This window comes from Diaporthe batatas, assembly GCF_019321695.1.
Source record: "Diaporthe batatas strain CRI 302-4 chromosome Unknown Contig00012, whole genome shotgun sequence".
Lineage (NCBI taxonomy): Eukaryota > Fungi > Ascomycota > Sordariomycetes > Diaporthales > Diaporthaceae > Diaporthe > Diaporthe batatas.
Window position 1 is genome coordinate 651,015 of NW_025408559.1, and position 16,064 is coordinate 667,078.

At 56.5% G+C, this 16,064-nt stretch overlaps 5 protein-coding genes across 5 annotated transcripts; 3 read left to right on the forward strand and 2 right to left on the reverse strand.

Moving 5' to 3' along the window:
- Positions 1 to 871: 871 nt before the first annotated feature.
- KVR01_010105 (uncharacterized protein) lies at positions 872 to 1,828 on the reverse strand (the record flags this gene model as incomplete). The annotated part of the gene is made up of 1 exon (XM_044793014.1): positions 872 to 1,828. One exon carries the CDS (start codon positions 1,826 to 1,828, stop codon positions 872 to 874), a length of 957 nt encoding a protein of 318 aa, XP_044641353.1.
- A 245-nt stretch (positions 1,829 to 2,073) lies between these two features.
- KVR01_009944 (uncharacterized protein) lies at positions 2,074 to 3,025 on the forward strand (the record flags this gene model as incomplete). The annotated part of the gene is made up of 2 exons (XM_044786709.1): positions 2,074 to 2,130; positions 2,885 to 3,025. The coding sequence occupies 2 exons, from the start codon at positions 2,074 to 2,076 to the stop codon at positions 3,023 to 3,025; spliced, it is 198 nt and encodes a 65-aa protein (XP_044641192.1).
- A 666-nt stretch (positions 3,026 to 3,691) lies between these two features.
- Positions 3,692 to 6,286, reverse strand: KVR01_009737 (uncharacterized protein). The gene is made up of 3 exons (XM_044784720.1): positions 5,139 to 6,286; positions 4,933 to 5,070; positions 3,692 to 4,869 (listed from the first exon to the last, which is right to left on the reverse strand). Exons 1-3 carry the CDS (start codon positions 6,147 to 6,149, stop codon positions 4,369 to 4,371), a joined length of 1,650 nt encoding a protein of 549 aa, XP_044640985.1. The 5' UTR covers positions 6,150 to 6,286; the 3' UTR covers positions 3,692 to 4,368.
- A 706-nt stretch (positions 6,287 to 6,992) lies between these two features.
- Positions 6,993 to 11,097, forward strand: KVR01_010011 (uncharacterized protein). The gene is made up of 2 exons (XM_044784260.1): positions 6,993 to 10,010; positions 10,085 to 11,097. The coding sequence occupies exons 1-2, from the start codon at positions 7,782 to 7,784 to the stop codon at positions 10,433 to 10,435; spliced, it is 2,580 nt and encodes an 859-aa protein (XP_044641259.1). The 5' UTR covers positions 6,993 to 7,781; the 3' UTR covers positions 10,436 to 11,097.
- Positions 11,098 to 11,720: 623 nt separating this feature from the next.
- Positions 11,721 to 14,760, forward strand: KVR01_009851 (uncharacterized protein). The gene is made up of 3 exons (XM_044791378.1): positions 11,721 to 12,082; positions 12,453 to 13,378; positions 13,441 to 14,760. Exons 1-3 carry the CDS (start codon positions 12,001 to 12,003, stop codon positions 13,945 to 13,947), a joined length of 1,515 nt encoding a protein of 504 aa, XP_044641099.1. The 5' UTR covers positions 11,721 to 12,000; the 3' UTR covers positions 13,948 to 14,760.
- Positions 14,761 to 16,064: the final 1,304 nt, after the last annotated feature.

Here is a 16,064-nt window from a genome sequence, read left to right on the forward strand (position 1 = left end):
CCTCACCCCTGCAGTACTTCTCAGCCTATCGACCGGCCCCAGACTCGGCCGGCCCAAACTCGAGGAATCGCTGACTCCGGGGGTGAGGTCTGCTACTTGCTGACTGTCGAGTCCACCTGTTACTGGCTTTGGCTTCGAGTCATCAGTACTGCCTGCCAACCAACCCTGGGCTGACAATGCCACCAACTATCTCATCTCTCAGATCAGATTCCCAGCTACCAAGATGCTGAGCCCTCACATTCTGGCCCAGACAGGGACGTTATGTGACCACGCGGGACAAGAGGGTTTACAGGACCAACCACGGAACGGCACCGAGATCGACAAGGTCGGAGCAGGGCTGGCTGGCAGGGCACACTGGGGAGGGGGGCAAAGTGCCAAATCAGACGCGCTGTTAACAGGCCAGCTCCACGAAGGCGTGTCAATTGGCCTGCCAGCTGCCAAAGCTTTGGCTAAGTTTCTCCACTGTTGCCCGGTCCCACCCAGTCGCCAATTTTCGCAAACATGCGGCTCTGTCGATTTTATAGCGCCAAATCAATTCTGCATGCCGACACAGAGTGCAGGGGGCAGGAAAAAAGACAAGGAAAAGAACTTTTTGGCTTCAAGTGCTCCTGATCATTCTAGGCATGGATAATTGTGTTTAAACTAATAGTACATGTGCGCGGTATGTGCGAAAGCAAATTTCCTGTGGCAACGCCTTCGGTAAATCACCGTTACCTTTTTTGTCCCCAGTTGAACCGACCTTGTGGGATTGGAGAACCAACGACGCACGCACAGCAGTCACCAGCATTGGCGCAGCCCGACCCAAACACCACCCAAAAGCAAAACCAAAGCAAAGCAAATCAATTCAACGCCAGTCCAGTGATGCAGTCATTCAGTTCATGTCCATGTCCATGTCGGGAACGGTAGGAAGTTGTTGTGCGGTCGAGGATGTGTTCCACGTCGAGTTGCGGGTGTCTTGGAATTGAGGTCGAGGAGACTCGACAGCAGCCATCAAGGGGCCATCGAAGACGGCAGGGGATGACTTGAGGTTGATGAAGGCACGCTCGGGGTCCGAGCTGACAAGCCGGCCCTCGCGCAGGTTTTCGGCGAAGAGGAAGAAGCCCTCGCGAGCCTGAACAAGGTAGGCCTCTTGGGACTTTTGCAGGAGAATCTTGGCGCCAGTGACGGGGAAATGGTTGTCAATGTAGCGAGCCCAGCCACGAGCGGCTGCTTGGATGTGCTCGTCCTCGCTCAGGCGAGCCCAGCCAATGCCGAGGTGCATGGTAAAGTCGTCAACGACTGGCTGTCTCGGCGCGTCGGGTGAGGTGTCGCGGCCGTGGTTGTTACCATTGGTTTGTGCCATGTCGTTGGAGGGGACAGGGTCGTTTGAGAGGCCAAGACGCTGCGACTTGTTGCTCCGCAGGGAAGAGCGTTCTTGAGAGAGCTTCTTCTGGGCGATTGTGGCTTCCTCGAGTTTGCGGGCATGCTCTTGAGCAGCCTTCTCCTCGAGCCAGGTGCCGGATTGGCTGCCAGCATCGGCAGTGTAGCCGGTGTTCTTCTTGATGAGAACCATGCCGGGGCCATACTCCCACTCGTCTTCAGGCTCTTCGACTTTGGGAGCTGGGACCACCTTCTCCGGCTCGTCGAGGTTGGCCGCTGCCTCGTCCCTGGAGCGTTTGCGGCCGGCGAAAGTCGAACTGGATCGAAGGATAGGACGGGTGGAACATGAGACTGAAGGACCGAGCGACTGGGACTGGTGCGAAAAGATAGGCCTGCCAAAGGAGAGCTGATGGGCAGGCTGGGGGGGAAGGCCCATGACTGGCGACGCAGTGCGGTCAAAGTACGACATGGTGATCTGCGAGAACGCAGGTGAGCAGCTCAGGTCAGGGGGATTTTCTAGAGAGAAAAGTTATCAGTTGCGAGCCGGAAGCCTGAACTGTACTACAGTCAGGTCGGCCGTCAATGAATTGGTCCTGGACGCGTGTTGCTGGCGCGGTGGAGTGGATGGCCGAGACGTGTCGAGTACCCAGAGGGTGAACGATCAGGCAGGATGGCGAGGCTGTCGACGACGACGAGGCCGAGAAGGAGGAGCGTATGGACAGGCTGACTGAAGTGGACGACAACCTGGGGAGGGATGAGGCTGAGGACTGTGTCGACACTTATTACTGCTAAGGCATGAAGACGACAAGACGAGAGAATGTAGGTGGGCGAGAGGAAGGGCACACTGAGGGAGAATGGGAAGGAGGGCGCAAAAGGTATTTATGCGTGATGGTGTTTGGGGAGGAAGACGGAGAGAGAAGATGTGATGGTGAAGGTGTGTGGTGAGTGAGAGGGAAGGAAAGTCGGAAGGGGAGGAAAGTGATGGAAGGGAAGGGCACGAGATAAGAAGGATGGGTGATGGGTGGGAAGAGGGCGAGACGAGACACGGGGTCCAAGGTTGGCAGTGCGATTGTCGAGTGTGGGGAGAAGAAGGAGGATGATGGGCGAGCTGAGTGTGTGAGGGTACTGTGCTGTGTAGAGAGAGCTGCGAGGTTCCCAAGGAGCGAAGCGCAGCGCAGCGCAGCGCAGTGCCGTCTCCGAGTGTGTGTAGGCGAGCGCAGTGCGCACAGCAGCTCTTGCGGCACGCGATCCTTGCCTGGGTTGCGCTTTGCCGGGTCAGGAAGAGCAGGGGCCAGGTTGCCAGGGCCTTGCCTCTGTGATGAGTGAGCCAGTTCTGCCAGTCTGCCAGTGTGCCTGTCAGGCCTGTCCGCCTCTGTCGCCCGCTGTGTCCCCCAAGAGGAATGGTCGAATCTTAGCCTGCACGGTGCACCTCATAAAAATGCAGGGAAGGCGTCAGACGGCGAGCTCCCTTCTCATTCGTGAGGCGGGCCTACGGGGATCAAGGCCTGAGCGTGCAGGACCCCAGGAAAGCTTTCCAGGCCTGCGAGGCCCTCACATGCCCAAAGCGGCTAGGCCCAGCTGGCCAAGTCTCAGACTCTCGGTGCCGATGGCGCAACATACCAGCGAGCCCACTGGCCCGTCAACCAAAGAGCCAGCGACCGGCTGACTGGCCAGACTGGACAGGGGGGCAGGCAAGCGAAGAGCCGGGAGAGGAGACCCTGACAGCCCTGCTGCCCTGCTGCCCTGCTGCCCTGCTGCCCTGCTGCCCTGATCTCATTGCGCTGTTGGTTTTCTTCCGAGGCCGATCTACTGACGAAAAGGGACTAGCTGCTGGCCATCTCCGGCCCAATCCTAACCCTCTGCCAAGACAGACGCCTCCAGGCGAGCCTGGACAAGCACTGACCTGAATGACTGCAATGACGGACCGGAGCGTCGTAGCCTGGACGACTGACTTGCCGCCTCCTCAGCTCCTGCACCCATCGGAAGATTGTGCCCACCCCCTAGAGCTGGGGCACTGATGCCTGAGGCCACAACAACGGCAGACCACCCCTTGATCATGGTTGCAACGGCAGCCTGCCCAGTCAGCACGCCCCATCCGGATATTTGTTAGTGTGCTGGAATTACCCCAGCCATCTTTTTATCCACCATCTTGCTCCGTACCCACGGGTATGTACGTACCTCGCACCCTCGCATTCAAGGCAGATGGGACAGCGGTCTGCTCCACAAAAAGCTAGACCTGATTCAGTCCTGCCCGTAGTCAGCGGACGACCAGGCGACCTGCAGGCGTCCCTACCCAGCTACCAGCTACCATACAATGAATGAGCCGGGTATGCTTTCTTGCCCTGCTCACTGACCTGCGGACTGCCAGACCTCCCGGCACAAGCCAAACGCCGCGTTGTTCAGATGGGATCCGGCATAATAGTTATGCAGGCTTTGCACAACGGACTGGTTCAATCCCATGCCATGACAGTACGGAGTAAGCAGCCACCACCGCCTTCAACCACAGTACTACATACCAGCAGCACATCACTCGTCAGCATGACTCGAGAGGCTGCCACTCGTGGATGCCATACCGAATACCCTCGGCTCCGCGTGTGAATCCTCGAATACATGGCAGTTCCAACGTCACAAGAGAGTATTCTGCCACCAACTATTTAAGTTCATGCGCTAGATGCGATTCATGTATGTACCTCCACGGCCTGTTGCTCTGGTATTTCGAGAGCTCGATTTTGAGTTTTACTTTATGCTGTCTGATGTTCCATTTGGGAGCAAAGGGGAGTGAGTTGACTACCTTGTTCCTGCCCCTGAGCATCAAAGAGCCAAAACACCTTAGGATATCAAAACCATCGTTGTGTTCTTTTCCCGGCCAGACGTAGCGAAGCATCCAGTCTTCCGTGATAATTTATGCGTTGTCTCATTCTACCACACCGGTCTTCCATGTCTCCCATCACGCTGCAATGCCCATGTACTGTCTCATGACGTAAGCTGAGGTCGGACGGCAATTCCGTATCAGTCTGCGCGCCTGAGTCTGGAGGGGGGAGTGCCCGGCTCCGCCGCCTCCGATGCCTCTGCAAACAGTAAAGCATCATCCTCATTCTCGTGCCCACCATAGAGACCCTCAAACCCTGGTGTCCGCATGCCCACGGGACTTGGTGCTCTGCGGTGACGGTATCTTCGGGCTGTCGCTGGGGGCCGACCGAGGACTTGGGAAGACCGCAGCCGGCTTATCGGGGCCGTGTATGACCCCCGAAGTCTGCTCTGGTGCTGGGATTCTGGCAACTGCTCTGGAGTCTGAGGCTGACGCGTTGGCGAGAGCAGATCGTCATATATCCGCATACTACGTCTAGGGGTCGTGGGATTCCGGGCGGACGAGGCTGGGTGTCCTGGCGACCGACTCCCTCCCGCAGCACTTGCCTCGTGAGTGGATATGGACAACACACGGCCAGCCTTTGGAGACATCTGGTCTAGACGTCCGACCGATCTCTCTGCCCTCTGCGGACTACTTCGGTTCTGTAGCACACCGTCAGCCAGTCGTGTTCTCGCTACACGGCGCCGCATGTCCTGTTCCCTTACCGAGGGTCCAGGTTCACCGTCGTGTTCGGGCTCGGTCGCGATACAAGACGACCAACGACGCTGGGATCCCAGTGTACCGGGCACTGCACCGTTTCCCAGTAACGGTTCAACGCCGAAAGAGCGTCGGGTCCGGATTGCCTACAATGGCGTCAGAGTACTGCTAACTATGGGTCGATGCATAGTCACAGTCACCAGACGCTACCTACTAGGGTCTGCGTCCACGTCTTCTTGGACGGGGTCCTAGTTGAAGCCTCTGTGGAGGAGATGCTCAGATCCAGCAGGCCAGACGTCGGGCTGCGACCAGTGCTTTTCATTGGATCAGTATCTTTGGTCCTGTGAGGGTTCATGTCGGTCCTCGCTGGTGCACGATTGTGAGCATTGACGGCGAGGTCGACATTGTTTGCATCTTTCATCCCTTCGGGCGAGAAACAACTCTGTACTGGCTCACTGCCTGGCACAGTCTGTGAGCTGTCGCACTCTGAGGGTCTCTGGGGTACCAGACGTCTGCGCGGCTGTGCTGAGAAAGTCAACCCCGAGGATATGGGCAAATCCAGGTGATGGAGTGTATCGGGGCCGCTGCGAGTCGCTTGGGGACCCTGCCGAAGCATCCTCCGCCCTGTAGCGGGTTGTGATCTTGTTGGGGTCGCCTCATCTTCAATCTCTCCCCTTTGTTTGGTCACGATCCTGGCCAAGGGCGACGCTGGTAATGCGTCGGCAATGAAAGATTCTGGTGAGGCAGACGACCTTCGATCGCGAAGTCCAGTAAGCGTCACAGGGATTGCCCGATGTGCCAAGCTCGGACTGGTCTTTCGATGAACCGTCTCCTCCGACGTTGGGTATTCCTGCCTTTGAAGATACCTACGATAACGACGACGGTGTTCCAGGTCCTTGACCTCGGACATGGTCAGGAGGATAGATGTTGGCTGGAGACGAATCATCCTGGAATGTGAATACTCAGGCAGAAACGACGCCTTCGCCACGGCTGTAATGTACGAGAGAACCAGCTCCCAACGGTAAGCGCAAGTGCTGGGGCGAAGTGATGGCGTTCTATTTGTTACGTGCGCGTTAACCCAGGTTTGGTGGGTGGGTTGAGCCTCTCGACTCCCCAGCAAAGAACTGGCACTGGCAATTTCAAGGTGCTGGGTGCATTTGGGAGGCATGCCTTGCGCGTCCTCGTCGCGCGAGGAAGGAGCACCCCAGCCTTTGAATAATGACATCTGGAGAAGCTGTCGTGGCAAAGCATGCGCGTGGTCTATTATTAGGCACCCTGGCAAGAGCCGTGATCAATTTTTACGAGATGCGTCGACCAGAATGCACGCAATTTTGGATCGTGAGACCCGGGAGAGGATTAAAATTAGCCAACATCAGTGATATTGGACTGCCCGTCGAAGCAATCGAGCTCGTCGGCCCGCGTTAGTGATCAGTGTAGAGGCCCCCTGAGTGCTCCTCCGTTGCATGGGAGGTCAGTTAATTACCCTCCGATATTCTCTGAAGCTGCGAGAACGCTATTTGGCCTGCCCCAGCGTGCATGTCTTGCATGTGAACAATTGGGCAGGCGGTCATTGCATAACGCAACGAGGGTCGTGCGTGCGGGCATGTTATGTCGGCCAGAACTCTCGACGGAGGCGTACCACAGTACAGACTCCGTACTGCGCCCATGTGGTGGTCTATGCTTGGACGTTTTTGTTGCTGTTAGCTCCTGGACAGCTGATACCGCGACCGAACCCTGGTTGCCTGGAGGCCGGTGCTGCAGACTGCAACGCCGACGGCGTGCAACTCGGTGTCGCAATAATGCCCGTGGGAGGTATAAGTGATAAGCTCGAATCGGGGGCGATCGTGGGATCCCCCCCCCCCCCGAAAGAGTGTGTGCTGTGTTTTGGATCGAATTGGCTCCTCACGCGCACAGCATCACCCGTACCTGGGCACTAACACACAGAAACGGGCGGTTTACAGAACGTACAGCTCCAAAACGGTACGGTGGGCAGGGGAGAGTGGCTTGCCCCTTGCAGCTAACCCAAGGGATCTTTACCTCTTCAGTTCACCTTCAATCTGCCACGACCAAAGGAGCGACTCCATTCCGCCGGGCACACACCTTTGTACTGTTACTCCGTCCTGTACCTAGCTGCCAACCCTCCCCGTAGTCTGCCTATTTATTGTACAGAACGGCATAGCGCAGCGCAGCGGAGCACAGCATACCTTGGTGGTGCAGCCCTCCAAGCCGTCAACAGCAGGCAGCTATTTGCCGAGCCCCAGAGAGCCAGAGAGCCAGAGAGCCAGAGAGCCAGAGAGCCAGAGAGCCAGACGGCCAGACGGCCAGAGTGCTGAGTCCGGGCCAGCCCTCTCAGCCTCCTTGTGTGATCAACGGACCCGCATTACTCATGGACGGGGGGCTCTCCAAGACGGGACAGGTGGACACCTAGAGCAATCAAGCAGCATTGCCGACCTTCGACACGGACACCTGCCCGCCGGGCATAGTCCACTGTTACCGCACGCCACGCCAGCTGCCCTGCTTCCACCTTGAATGAGCATCGATTCAATCCCACCCTGCCTTTCCCTATACGGCTTGCAGCGCCCTGATGCCCGCCCTCCCATGGTCCAGCTACATCCTTTTTGGCTCGATCTGAGGCTCTAACTGTGGTTGTGGTTACGGGCAGCATCCCAAGCAGGGCCAGGCCAGAGTCTCATCGGTTCTAAGGAAGCACTGCGGCGTCCCTGCTACCACCCACGGGCACCGGCACCAGCGACAGCGCCTCCTCCCTGCCCGAACGACCCATCGGTCGACACGGCCAAGTTGCCCGCCACCATCCCACAGCCCGGCCCTTTTGACCAGCCAGTCCACGCCAGTAACCATGAATGGCGACATAAGCCTGTCCAGGGCCCTGGGCGGTCTGCGAATCGCCAATCTCTCAGATGATTCCGACAACGACTCCAGTCCTACCCGCGAGCAACCTCCCACCGCAGATGACAACAACCACAGCCCTCCCCCCTCCCTCCCCCTAGATGAGCCTGAACACTCCTCCGAGCGTCTATCGCGCAACCTCCACGACGAGCAGTTACACGATTCCTACGGCAGCCAACCCCTCCGCAGTTCGGAGCCCCTATCGAACCTACCACCGGCCACTCATCCCGACTACGCGCAATCCACTACCGACGGCCCTGCAGTGCCTCCCGCTGCGCAGCCGCACCCAACCCAGCATCCTGCCCCCCCAGTGTCACAAATGGACGGTCCGGAAAGGCACTACCAGGCGTCCTCTCGACCGCTGTCCGGCAATCTGCCCAACCCCCTTTCTGTCTCCCACAACGCCGAGGCAGGGCCGAGCTCATACAACAACTCCCTGAGGCCAGAGGGCTCCAGAGCGTCCATGTTTGATTTGCCCACGCGGAGCAACTCAAGATCGGTGCGAGTACCCTACGCTGGTCAAATACCCCAGCGATCCCCCAGTTATCGAGAGCGGTCGTACAATCCTGAAGTTCGGCGCACGCTGCCTCCAGGCGCCGGCGGTGCAGCATTGCCTCCGAGGAAGAGCTCCAAGGGCCGAGGAGGTGGTTTCGTCTCCACGACAGGAATGCCAATGGCCCAGTCAAGCGGTAACAACTTTGGGCCCGAGTTGCCCCAGCCGGGCAACAGCGAGGAATGGCAGGAGAAAGGCGCGGCCGTCGGCGTCAGAAGAGAGCTCGATGCACAGGGGAAGACAGTGCTGAGATCCGTCAAGAAGGGTGTTCGTGATTTCTCCTTCGGCAAAGTGCTGGGCGAGGGATCTTACAGTACCGTCTACCTGGCTACGGATCGACAGTCACTAAAGGAATACGCCATCAAAGTGCTCGAGAAGAAGCACATCATCAAAGAGAAGAAGATCAAATACGTGAACATCGAGAAGAACACCTTGAATCGATTAACGGAGCACCCGGGCATCGTTCGGCTATACTATACATTCCAAGACGAGACCTCGCTCTACTACGTACTGGACCTATGCAACGGAGGAGAGCTGCTGGGCGTGCTGAAAAGGACACATACATTTGATGAGGAGTGCACACGGTTCTATGGCGCCCAGATCCTTGACGCCATCGAGTATATGCACTCGAGGGGGGTCATACATCGCGACCTCAAGCCGGAAAATGTGCTACTGGACGACAACATGCACGTGAAAATAACCGACTTCGGGACGGCCAAATTGCTGCCGGACCCCCGGGACCCAAGGCCGACGCCTGAGAACGCGCCTCCAGCTGAAGGAAGCTCCCGGGCAGCCTCTTTTGTTGGAACAGCTGAATACGTCAGCCCGGAGCTTCTTACGGAGAAGACTGCGGGCAAGGCGAGCGACGTCTGGGCGTTCGGCTGCATTATTTACCAGCTACTTGCTGGGCGTCCGCCGTTCAAGGGCGGCACGGAGTACCTGACATTCCAGAAGATCGTTGGCCTGGAATATGAGTTCCCTTCAGGGTTCCCACCAGCAGCACGCGATCTCGTCGAGCGATGCTTAGTCCTGGACCCGGGGAGGCGACTGACCATCGAGCACATCAAGAACCACGAGTTCTTCGACGGGCACAGTTTCGGCAAGGGGCTGTGGAGGACGAAGGCCCCTCGGCTCAGGCCGCACATACCACCTGCCCAGGAGCCGCAGATCATCCAACTGAACGGCTCGTCGTCCGGTTCTAACCAGAATCCGCCGTCCAGTCGAGGGCTCCAGTCGCAGAACGGCAGCAGCAACAGGCCCGCCAGGATAATTACCGAACTTCCACCACCCACGCAGCTCGATATTGAATGGTCGCCAGTGCTGACGCGAAACAATGAGAGGATATTGAAACTGGGTGACCTGCTGGTCATATCATCTCCAATTCCCAATAGCCCACACGGCAAGGGTGAGCATGGTCAAAGCAAAGGCTTGTCGCGTTTCTTCGGCGGAAGCACGATGAAGAAAAAGCAACGGCTGGTCATGGTCACATCTAGTGGGCGCATTGTGCTGGCCCCTGCCGGGGGCGAAGAGAAAAAGGCCAAACAGGAGATTTCACTGCTCACGCCCGACTGCGTGTGGCGGACTCAGATAGACGTAAAGGGGCAGGTCGTATGGTGCATTGATGCGGTAAGTCGGACTATCACAAGGCGGTCTTTAGGCCCATTTCCGCGGCGAATCTTCAGGTGCTGACAATACACCAGAACGGGACCCATTTCCAGTTTGAGCAGCCCAAGTCTTCCCAGCTCGACGCCGGCACGGTAGACGAGTGGATAGAAGCGCTTGAAAGGGCCAAGGACCTCGCAATGTCTCAAGACTTGTCCGGCTTCAACAGCGATAACGGTTTTGGAGAAATGTCTTCGTCTATGTCGCCCAGCCCCGCAAGCACACTGTCGCGACAGGTGCCATATCCGGAAGGAGGGTTCAGCATTGCCGACAGGTCGGGGCGCAACCAGTTGAGCAAGAGTCAAGCCAGCTTGGAGGAGTCGCAGGCGAAGAGGAACCGATTTAGCAAGAGGCAGTCCAAGAACGGGTTAGGTACAGCAGCGTTCTAAGCCCACCTACCCAGACTTGCCATAATACGCTACACAATGGGCAGGCAGTACACATGGGCGGGCTCACATTTGATTAGCAGCCGCTTACAGCGCATCATTGGGCCCTGCACCCACCAATTTTCTTTTATCAGCTTTCAACATATACTCGCGTACACGAGAGGGGGCAAGGCAAAGGGTCTTTGGCATTTTCTGGCGCAAGGGGGCAAGAGGGCGTCGTGTGGGCGCGTATTTGTTTCGGGATCTCGGCAGAAAGCAGAAGACAACCACAAAAACCCGCGTTTGCCATGGGAGAATCATCGTCATTATCATCATTATCGTCTCTATCACAGCCTCTACCCACACACCTTTGTTCTCCTGCATTCAAATTTGAAAACTGTCGAGCCACACATACAATTCCTTTTGTTTGGGACGCAGGATGGAGCGGGGGCCTCTCGGGGCAGGGAGGGCGGTGTTGACCTTTGTATTACACCTAAGCTTATAATTGGCATATGTCCAGCGTGGGGTACGGCATGAATGGCCGGGAACGGGGTCCGAGAAGTTGAGCAAGACAGGACAAGGACAAGGACCTGGTGGAGGTTTGGCGCAGAGCAAGGCAGAGGCAGAGGCAGAGGCAGAGGTAGAGCCTGGAATCAAGGGGAAAATCAGGAGACTTGTTGACATTCTGTCAAATCTGTGCCGCGCCGCATCCCATGATATGTGACAGTTTCCATATGGAGCTGGCGAGACCCTTCCTTCCTGGGCAGGTCTGGTGCTCGGCTAGCTTGTGACGCAGCGTGCCGCGTGTGCAGCTTGATCACGATTGCAGACGGCTGCCCGTTGCGAAGACGCCGGAAGACGGTGACGGTGACGGTGACGGTGATTACACCGCTGCCTGTCGCGGCCGTTCCGGCGCGATGTGCAAGTGACTGATGCCTTTTTTACGCTGCGCCTGAACCAAAAACCGTCGGTTCATATCAGTTTCAAATGCTCTCGCTCGCGGAAGGGCATTCCGATCTGCCTGTTGCAGCCAGACAAAAAAAACATACGAGTGACAGATACAAGAATTAAGATGCTCGACGACCACCCAGGATTGGCGGCTGAGAGACTCAAGTGCTGTGATGGGAGATGCGCACGGACCCCCAAAGTGTGTGAAGCGCGGGATGGGCGCAATACGACGGTGCTGTTGAGGTATGTAGAACACTAGGCAGGGGGTGGGGTGGCGGCGAGGCGAGGCCTGGTAGGGTGTTCTGCACCTGTGCTCTACACTGTACTACTGCACATAGGTCGGTAGCGCCCTGTTGACCCTGTGCATGTGTGCAGCCTGTCGCGGCTGGCTGGGCTGCTGGCTTGTCTAGTTGCACTCCACAAATCCAAAAGACGTCTCTGCGAGTCCGATCATCCTCTGCCACGTCAAATGCGATAGTCCATCTCGGCCAAGTCGCGTCAGATTCACTGAACCCGGCAACACGGAGCGAGGTGCCCCCTTTTCAAAAGGCCGATTCTTTTCAATCAATCAATCGGAAAGCCACGACAAGAAGCGGGTCCAGCACGATTCGATCCCCGTCGCAAACGCAAATCGAAGCAAGATGCAGGCGCAATACCGCCAGTTCCCACAAAATGTTCCCCAGAGGTCGCCGCATGTCCCTGCTCCACGACGCGGAGGAATTGGTACGTCAGTGAATCTTAATCCGAGTTTTGCATTTTCGCCGTCGCAGTCGCCGTCGCACGTGGCACGTCCTTGTCCTGCTCATCACGCGCCGAACCCACCGATACACTGCTTCCCTCGTGCTTGCTTGCCTGCCTTCGTGCTTGCTTGCCTTCGTGCTTGCTGTCGCCGCGCCCCCCCCCCCTTCTTCACCAACGCCTTGTTCTGCCACGGCGCACAGCACCCATCCACTCCCTCCCCCCCTCCCGACCGTCCCACACGCCCTCCTCGCCGAGTATCAAGCCTAGCAACATCGGCCTGCTCCAGCCCGCCCCGGCCCAGCCTTGGCAAAGTCAGCCATCATGTCTAACCGCCGCGCTTCTTCCACAACAGGCCCCATGATGCAGCACCACCAGGGCTTGCACAACCCTCCTCATGTCCCTCTCAACCAGGCCCAGCTGGCAGAGAAGCAGCACCAGCAGCAGGCCGCCGTCGAGCGCGCCAAGCTGCGCGCGAAAAAGCCCACCGACAAGACCATGCCCGATGGCGTCGAGGACTGCATCATGAGCGATGGCGTCCAGCGATACAAGGAGCTGAGGGACTTTGAGAGGAGGCTGGACGCGACAATCACACGCAAGAGGCTGGACATTGTAGACTCTGTCAACAAGAACGCCAAGAGATGGAAGACCGTGCGGGTATGGATCACAAACACCGTCGAGGATCAGGTCTGGCAGGGCAACGGCATCAATGCAGACAGCTTCGACTTCTCCACCAGCGCCGACTCGAGCTTCCGGGTCAAGATCGAGGGCCGCCTGCTGGACGACGACGACGAGTACGAAAAGGACGACGCCGAGGCCAAGGATGGCAGCGACGGCGACAAGATGGACACCGACGTCTCCGCTGACAAGGCCAAGGCACCATTCGCCAAGGCACCCCCTCGCCCACGTTTCTCACACTTCTTCAAGAAGATGACTGTCGACTTCGATCGCAGTAAGATGCGCAATGGCGCCGAGCAGAGCATCGAGTGGAACAAGCCCGAGAGGTTACCGAATAACCCCACCAACCCACCAGCTTCCGCCGACTTTGACGAGTTGACGTTCAAGAAGAACGGCGACGAGAACATGAACATCACCATCAACCTCTTCAGGCATGAGGAGCCGGAGCGTTTCGAGCTCAGCCCCGCGCTCTCGGATGTGGTCGACATGGAAGCCGCCACGCGCTCCGAGGTCGTCATGGGCCTGTGGGAGTACATCAAGCTGATGGGTCTGCAGGAGGACGAGGAAAAGCGGAATTTCCGTTGCGATGAGCTCTTGAGAAAGGTAGGTGGCAGCCATCTCGTCCGCTCGAATCACGGGCCACGGTACTGACTTGCTCCTCCTAGGTGGTCCAAAGGGACACAGGCCACATACCAGCACTGCAGGAATACATCACTCCTCATCTGCAGCCCCTTCCACCAGTCAAGCTTGCCTACACCGTTCGTGTTGACGAGGAATTCCACAAGAACCCCGAGCCCACAGTCTACGACATCCGCGTTGCCGTGGACGACCCCCACCACGCCAGGTTGGAGCAATTTTTACGTGATCCTCAGTATGCAAACATGCTCAGCCAAGTCAAGGTCCTCGACGAGCAGCTCGCCATCATCATTCAGGCCATCTCCGACTCCAAGGCGAAACACAGCTTCTTCAAGAGCCTAGCCCAAGACCCGGCGAACTTCGTACGCGACTGGCTCAGCAGCCAGAAGCGAGACCTCGAGGTCATTATGGGCGAGGCCACGCGCGGTGGCGGCGAAGATGCGACGGGCGATGAGTGGAGGAAAGGCGGCAAGGACAGCGTCTGGACGACGCAAAATGCCAGGGAGTCGGTGCAATTCATGTTTACTCGCCGTTAGGAGTCAGCTCAGAGCCTGAATGCGGAGGTCCATACTAGCGACTCTTCAACACCTAGAAAACGGCGATTCGTACGATTCGTTGACCAGAATTAGAGCAAATGGATGAGACCTTGGGGCTGGAACGGGCGCACGAGGGCGTACTGGCCACCCAAGAGGGGGGCGCGATTATCTACAGGCCTGTGGGAGCGCATGACTGGGGAAGATCGAGGCTCGCGGGTTTGCTCCGCACGGCGGGCCAACGATTAACCACGGGCAAAGCTTCTGAGCAGACCGTACAGGACACTACCTTGTGCCATCTGGAGTCATGCAGGCAACCGCGGGCGCGCTGAAAAAAGTGTATAGACATCATTCAATTGCAGGGAGTGGACGGTGCTTTCAGCGATGGGATGCTGCCCCTTGGATGCAGCGTCTTATGGCAGCTCAGAGCCTCGGAGGCATGGTCCGCTATCGATTTAATGATCTCGGGGCCGCTTCAGAATTAGCTGTCTGGCCCCTTAAGACTCACGGATTCAGGCTGATGAAAAGCCGGGGTTTGTTGGTAAGGGGTAGCAAGCAGCCAGGTGTAACATTTTATAAATGCCAGATATGTAGGTTAGAAACTGTTTACTGCTATGAAGACTTTCATGGTCATGGCCATTGGAAATGTCAAGTCTATATGACGCAGGACCCTGGCTGAACGAGGAAGCTAGTGCAGTTCTCTTTTTCTTCATACTGGTTGGTTTCGTTCTTATTCAGTATACGTCCGAAGCCATGGGAGGCGCCTTCGTACAGTGGTCAGCGCTCAAAGACTTGGCGTTTTGGAAAGGAAGGGAGGAAAAGAAACATATAATGCCGATAACAGTGGTAATTATATACCCTTGCCTGACTTCCAGCAGATCGCCCTGGGGCAGTCATGCACGCAGTCTGGCTGACGAAGCCTTGTCGGCTGTGCGAGAAACTTCGTAACAACCGTTGTTTAAGCAAGTGTTGATAGACTTCGTTGATCCACTTGATGCAAATACTATAACACAATGAGGATGATGGCAGAACTAAATGAATGAGACGGGGAGACGTCCAGTTCCAGTGAATTCCCTGAGACAGATGCTTTTTCACATCCATGCCGTCTGCATCGAATCCTTACCTAAACACATCAAGAAAACGACCCAGCGTGGGCTTTCACACCCTCAAGCGAGACCACACAACTGTCGTCCGCATCATCCACCTGAGAGTCTATTTGTTCGGGAAAGCATTGTCGTATTAGAGCTGCCCGTGTGAAGCACACACGAATCTTGCACATCCACTGGCAAGGGATCATGACATTCCTCAACTTGTGCTGTTGGGCGGTTATTAAGTAATGCTAATTCCCGCCGATTGTAGGTTCTCCCCCATCTTGTGATATAAGCAGATACAGCCCATACAGAGGACCCAAATTTCCTCTACTTATTCCTCCTTTGTATGAAAGCATCTGCAGCATAGATTCTAATCGGACAATTCACGTAGCACTTGAAGCACTAGCTCTGATGGTGTAGCTTCTCTAGAATATGGAAACTGCAGGTTATTATTGATGAATTTCTCTTTAGCGCGAGCGTCAAATATCACAGACTGACTACTTAAGTATGCAACATGAGACACCGACAGGGGCATGCTCACATTTGCAACTGGTCGCCAGCATTTCAGCTCACAGACAATTCATATCGTTAGTAGTAAAAACACGCTCATCATGGCTTTTGCTCTCTAGTAGTTGACTATAACGATGTTTTTTTGGTCGCGTCAGAGCTAGATTATGCAGTTCAATCATTCTCTGGGTTCCCATCGTCAGTAAAGTGAGAATATGATACCAGTTGTGGCTACATATTTGAGGGAAGTGCCGGGGCAAACAAATAAAGGAGTTTAAGACATTTTCGACTGACTACCTCGGTCCCCAAGATACCTTCTCGAAGACTAGCATGGTGAAATGCATTTAGTCAGTGAGCCGTGGCGTAGCCGTCTGCAACTCCGACGTCTGCGGCCAGAGAAAGGTCTACGCTATTCATGTGAAATGAGCCTCAGAATTTCAAGTGTGGCGTATATACGGGTCAATGGGATCAAGGCCCCTTCAAGAAATCACCAGCTTTTCTCTGGTGCTTGAAACAGTGGGT